Source organism: Archocentrus centrarchus, chromosome 14 (assembly GCF_007364275.1).
Source record: "Archocentrus centrarchus isolate MPI-CPG fArcCen1 chromosome 14, fArcCen1, whole genome shotgun sequence".
Taxonomy (NCBI): Eukaryota; Metazoa; Chordata; class Actinopteri; order Cichliformes; family Cichlidae; genus Archocentrus; species Archocentrus centrarchus.
The window spans coordinates 14393305-14399435 of NC_044359.1; the positions used below are offsets into that span (position 1 = coordinate 14393305).

Sequence of the window (6131 nt, forward strand, 5' to 3'; positions counted from 1 at the left end):
TGGCAACACGGACAAATTGTCGTAACGCAAGCACGACGGCGGATGTTATATTATTTTGCGCCCTTAAAAAAACATATGAATTAATCTCACATAAATGGGTTTATAGTTGTGGATCAAAGTTAGGATTAATATTTTTATATTACTCGGATTAATGTGCTAATTTGCTAGAAAGCTTAAGATACGACGTCTGAAAAGTCCGATGAACTACATTTCCCAGAAAACCACGCGAAAGTGTCATCAGCTAGGCACCGGTGGCGTGGGTTTCTCTTGTCAAACTAAACTGTTTATTCTCTCTGAGAACAGTGTAATTAATTGCTCGTAATTTGGGACAAAATGGCGGTAGGTCTAATGCTTTAATTATCCGCAGTAGGAAATGGTTGAAGCTTATTTAATGAATACATTTTCTGCCTTAGAGCATTAATTTAGTGTGGCTGTGTTAGCTAAGTTAGCTAACATGAGCGGTCGAGCCAAGTACAGAAATTAAAAAAAAAAAAAAAAAAGGAGGTTATGCTAGATATTGCAGCTGTGATTGTTATGGCATTAAGTTTATGATCCTTTTCTCCACATTGAATTTCAGGAGCGGAAAGGAAGAGCAAAGTTGGACTTTCTGAGAAAGATTGAATTGGAAATCCAGGAGAAATGGGAGAGGGAGAGAACATTTGAGCAAGATGCACCGACAACAGTCGGGGAAAGTGCAAAGTGAGTATCTCTTCAATTTTCAGGAAGAACCCCGCAATCAGTTTTCTGAACAGTTTGACAGTATTTCTCAAACTTGTCCCAGGTAGATGATATGCAACTGTGAGACCATATGGAAAGAGTTGTTACAAAGATTTTCAGTACACAAGAATGTAAAAGCACTTTCTGCAGGCCTTCCTGCTCTCATCTTTTTTATATTGTACTAGATGTGTAGTGTATCTTTTTGTTGTTGAGTCATGTTGTCTTGTGTTATTTCCCAGTTTATATGAAAATGTTTGGAAAAGATGCCACATAGCAAAACCTTTTGGATTCCAGCATATATTTTTTTTTTCCCTTTTAGCAAAAACAAGTACCTGGTCACCTTCCCTTATCCTTACATGAATGGCCGTTTGCACCTTGGCCATACATTCAGCTTATCAAAATGTGAGGTGAGTTTGCAAACCGACATTAACTTGAATCATCATCTGTGGCAGATAGGTTAAGATTGAAACATTGTGGCATGCCGTCTCTTAGCTGCTGCTGTTCAATTCTGTTCCTGCAGTTTGCTGTTGGTTACCAGTCTCTTAAGGGGAAAAAATGCCTTTTTCCTTTTGGGTTGCACTGTACAGGAATGCCAATCAAAGTGAGTTGTGTTTTTATTATTATTATTAATAAATAATCCAGAATCTTTCTGAGAGGCTTACAATCTGATGCAGTCTTATCACTTTTCATCATACAAACATGTAAATACAATTTGTTCTTATTGTCACTGCACAATTTAAATAAGCAAAATTATATTTAACTACTGCTAATATTCTACTTTATCAGTATTTAATGTATTTAATTTCTGCTGCCATAATCCCTCTCTCACAAACAGAGCTTCATCTTTTTTTTCTGATATCTTTTAAACCCGTGTTGTGTCCACCAGGCCTGTGCAGATAAGCTGAAGAGAGAGATGGAGCTGTATGGAAACCCTCCACAGTTTCCGGACGAGGAGGAAGAAGAGAAGCAGAAGCCAGTGACATCTGATGAAATCATTATCAAGGACAAAGCAAAGGGCAAGAAGGTTAGCATCTGAGGGCAGAAATGGCATTTTCAAACTTGAGCTGTTTTTTAATTTTTTAATTTATTTTTTTTATTTACACATATTTATTAGACCTTTATTACACAGACAGAATTTGCAGGGATAGGATGAAAGGAGTTTCATAAACTTGGTTTGAAGTTATAAAAATTTGGAAAATATTTGAAGGCATAAAAATGAAGTATGTTATTTAAATATTTTGTTTTCTTTTTGTTAATATACTGTAATCTGTGATTTGCAGTCGTAGCACAATTACTGCCAAACCTATTTGACCAAATATAGGTTTTGATGATTTTCTGAGCGTTTCTGTTTTGTGACTAACCCATATAATACTTGGTTCAGCATTCAGTTTACTTTATTCTTGACTCTGTCTCATTTCTTTCCTAGAGTAAAGCAGTGGCCAAATCTGGGTCCTCCACTTTCCAGTGGGACATCATGAGGTCTCTGGGCCTAAATGACCAGGAGATTGCCAGGTTTGCTGATGCTGAGCACTGGCTGGATTATTTCCCTCCTCTGGCTGTCAAAGATCTCAAAGGGATGGGAGTCAAGGTGAAAGTTATTATAATTTAACATTAGAATAGACCTGCCTTTCTCTATTTTGTTTCTGTGTTTTGATTAACGTTATTTTTTTTAAAGATTGAACTGAGTGTACCTTTTGAGCATTCATACAGTTTCATGGAGCAAAAATTGTTATTGTTTAAATACGGGCGACAAAAAGCACAGCCGCATTGGTGTTATTTTATTACCTCACAGGTGGACTGGAGGCGTTCATTCATCACCACAGACGTGAACCCCTTCTACGACTCCTTCGTCAGGTGGCAGTTTGTTACACTAAAAGAGAGAAAAAAGATCAAATTTGGCAAAAGGTGAGATGTTTTTAGGGTTTTACTTGCTTTCTATCACAAGTTTTTATTTTTTTTCATTTGTTTGTTTTTCAGTAATATAGGAAACAATTCATCCTGCTTGGCATTGGTAGATGAGTGACATTTAAGTTTGGCTTTCTTCTAAATATAGTTTAATTTGATGTCAAACTATGTCTTTTAGTTGTATATTGTTTATTCTGAACTCTGCAGGTATACCATCTATTCTCCCAAGGATGGACAACCATGCATGGACCATGACAGACAGACAGGAGAGGTAGACCTCCATTGACCGAACAGTTTAATTAATTAATTTTGAAACTGTAATATTGTGTAAGATGATGTATGACAAATGAACTCACTCACTGGTCACTTAATTAGGTACACCTCACTGTTATGAGTTCCCTTTTGCTGTCAGAACTCTTAATTCTTTGTAGCATAGATTCAGTGAGTTTCTGGAGACATTCCTCAGAGATTTTGGTCCATATTGACATGATAGCATCAACAGTTGCTGCCAGCTGCTCATCCATGATGTAAATCTCCAATTCCACTACATCCCAAAAGTGATCTGTGGAGTTCACTTTTGGGATTTTCATGTTCAGGAAACCCATTTGCGATGGTCTGAGCTTTGTGACGTGCTGACACGCTGACCCACATTCAACATGCAACAATACTTAGGTAGACTGTGGTGTTTAACCCTTAACACAGAATGTCGTCCATGACATAACGGTTGCGTAATTACGGTAATGCAAAATGTGTTTGATCAGACGTCTCAGCGGTGATATGCTTGGTGTTACCCAGCTGTTCACAGCAGGTAACGGGTGTATCAGTGGCGATCGCCCGATGTAGCCCATCTGTTTCATGTTTTGACATGCCGTGTATTCAAAGATGCTCTTCTGCATACCTTGGTTGTAACAAGTTAACAACAAGGTTGTTGTAACAAGGTTATTTGAGTTCAGCTTGAAGAATCAGCTTGAAGCAATCTGGCCATTGTCATCTGACCTCTAGCATCAACAAGGGATTTTCTAGAGATAGTTGTGTGTTAAAATCCCAGCAGATCAGCAGTTTCTGAAATATTCAGGCCAGCCCATCTGGCATCAACAACCACTCTACATTCAAAATAACTTCGGAGCAGTTGAACAGGTGTACCTAATAAAGTGACATAATTTTGAGGCAAAGAATACATGCTGAATTTAACCACAGATTTACTGCAGGAACTCGATTCTTTCAGTGGCCAAGTGAGCCCATTGCTATTTCTGACTTACCATTTACAAGATGTTTGTATTCTGCAAATGTTTCTTTTAATTGTAATTCAGATTGTGGTGATTGTGAAGCTGTTATTAACATTTGTACCTCACTTACAGGGAGTCGGACCTCAGGAATACACCCTGATCAAGATGAAGATTGTTGAACCTTACACAGCAAAATTCAAATCCAAAGTCTTTTACAGCAGGTAACAAACACTTAACACTATACTCTTAAAAAAAAAAAAACTTTCTTGGAGAGAATATGTTTACAAAAAAAAAGATTTTATGCTCTTGAATGTAACAGTCATCTTGATAAATGCTGCCACTAAGCCATAGTTTCTGCCCCCCCACCCCCCCACAGTGGCATGAAAGGCAAAAACATCTTCCTGGTGGCTGCCACTCTTAGACCAGAGACCATGTTTGGTCAGACCAACTGCTGGGTGAGACCTGACATGAAGTATGTTGCCTTTGAGACAACCAGTGGGGACATCTTCATCTGCACCAGCAGGGCTGCCAGGAATATGTCTTTCCAGGGTTTCACCAAGGAAAATGGAGTGGTGCCAGTAATTATGGAAATATTGGGACAGGTACTACTATTGTTCTGTTTACGAATAAAGATTGGTGAATGTGTGTGTATTATTGAGGCAAGAGGGCCGGGCAAATGGCAACGCCTGATTGGACCACGAACCAGTCAGGTGATTCATTCGGAGAATGAAGCAGTTGCTGCTTTGGATGTCATACGACATGGGACTTCTTTTTTTTCCTTCAAAACAATCAAAACAATCAAAAAAATCCTATCAAATATTAAAACAACAGTTAGGGTTTTGTGGCCTCAATGTCATGCCTTTGCTTTTTGCAAACACATTTAAAAAAATTTTTTTTTGATCTTTGTAGGATATCCTCGGCTGTGCCCTGAGTGCTCCTCTGACCTCCTACAAGATTATCTATGCTCTGCCTATGCTCACCATCAAGGAGGACAAAGGTATGAGACAAGAAGCTGGGATTACACTTGCAGGAAAAAGTCTTTTAGCTCGGCTGTTTAGAAGAAAAAGTTGGCGCCAGCTGAGAGTTTGCATCTGCTCAGCGCTGCTCGTTTTTAGTTGATGTTTTTGTTTTTGATAAATTGTGCTGTTTCTTTTAAGGTCGAATTTTGACACATTCAAGCTACATGGTTGTAGATGGATGCTGTTGCTGATTTTACTCAATATAGCAGGAATATTCCTGAGGAGTGGCATCTTTCTCTCTAATATAGCTGACAATCACAAATACTTCTAAATATTTCAGTTTTTCCACCTCTTTGTTGCTCTCTTCTGCAGAGAATCTGACATTGTGTTTATTTTGCTCAAGCTTTATGGAGAAATCTTTGCAACTCAAGATAGCAGGACAAGGTCAAGGTAGAATGTATTGCTCTGTGATGTCAAAGGATGGATGGAATAGGTTCTTGTTTCCCTCCAGCACATAACATTTGCAATCATTTAAAATTGACCTTATTGCAGAGTACCTCTATCCTGTTAGAAGTCAGTTATCTGTTTTTCTTGTCTGTGTTGCTGCAGGGTAGTAGTTTGTCTCTTTGTACTCATGTGTCCTATTGATGAATCTCTTTAGAGTTAGTCATAATTGGAATTTCTAAATGACAAAGTTGAAATGTCACAATTTTAATAATTATGCCCCTTGTTTCATCTTGTTTCTGAGGGTTATGGAGGGTAAAGGACAAGAATACAGAAACGTAGTATAATTTTATACATTTTATGTATTGTGTCTTGTCTGTGCTTTTTTTTTTTTTTAGGTACTGGTGTAGTTACCAGTGTACCATCTGATGCTCCTGATGACATTGCTGCTCTCAGGGATATCAAGAAAAAGCAGGTGATGTCACAGATCTACTTTGTTTTGAGCAAAAGTCTTGAGTCATCCTTCATTATATTTTTCAGTTTTTCTTTGGACATTGGCTGCTTTTGCACTCATTTTCAGTGTAGTCTTTGTATCTGACCCGATTAAAGCATAAAAAAGGCACTTAACTCAAGAGATGAACAAGTGTTATGTCTACACATAATAGATAATTTTAAAGAATCAAGAATCAGCAGCCTGTCACAAAAATATATAATTTGTTCATGTTTCTTTTGAATCCACAAAAAATGCCAAAGATATAACATAAAATACACCAATCAAGCATAACATTATGACCACCTGCCTAATATTGTGTTGGTCCCCCTTTTGTTGCCACAACAGCCCTGATCCACTAGTGGAGTGGACTCCACTAGACCCCTGAAG

At 38.0% G+C, this 6131-nt stretch overlaps 1 protein-coding gene across 1 annotated transcript in view; it reads left to right on the forward strand.

Annotated features, from left to right (window-relative positions):
* Positions 1–221: 221 nt before the first annotated feature.
* The window catches only part of lars1b (leucyl-tRNA synthetase 1b), a 25785-nt gene continuing 19875 nt past the window's right edge, over positions 222–6131 (forward strand). The window contains exons 1-12 of the mRNA XM_030747135.1: positions 222–339; positions 578–699; positions 1037–1124; positions 1238–1318; positions 1604–1741; positions 2144–2305; positions 2510–2622; positions 2830–2893; positions 3981–4069; positions 4225–4450; positions 4758–4845; positions 5650–5726. Coding sequence (XP_030602995.1) covers positions 334–339; positions 578–699; positions 1037–1124; positions 1238–1318; positions 1604–1741; positions 2144–2305; positions 2510–2622; positions 2830–2893; positions 3981–4069; positions 4225–4450; positions 4758–4845; positions 5650–5726 — 1254 coding nt within the window. The 5' untranslated portion in view covers positions 222–333. The remainder of the gene's footprint in view (positions 340–577; positions 700–1036; positions 1125–1237; positions 1319–1603; positions 1742–2143; positions 2306–2509; positions 2623–2829; positions 2894–3980; positions 4070–4224; positions 4451–4757; positions 4846–5649; positions 5727–6131) is intronic.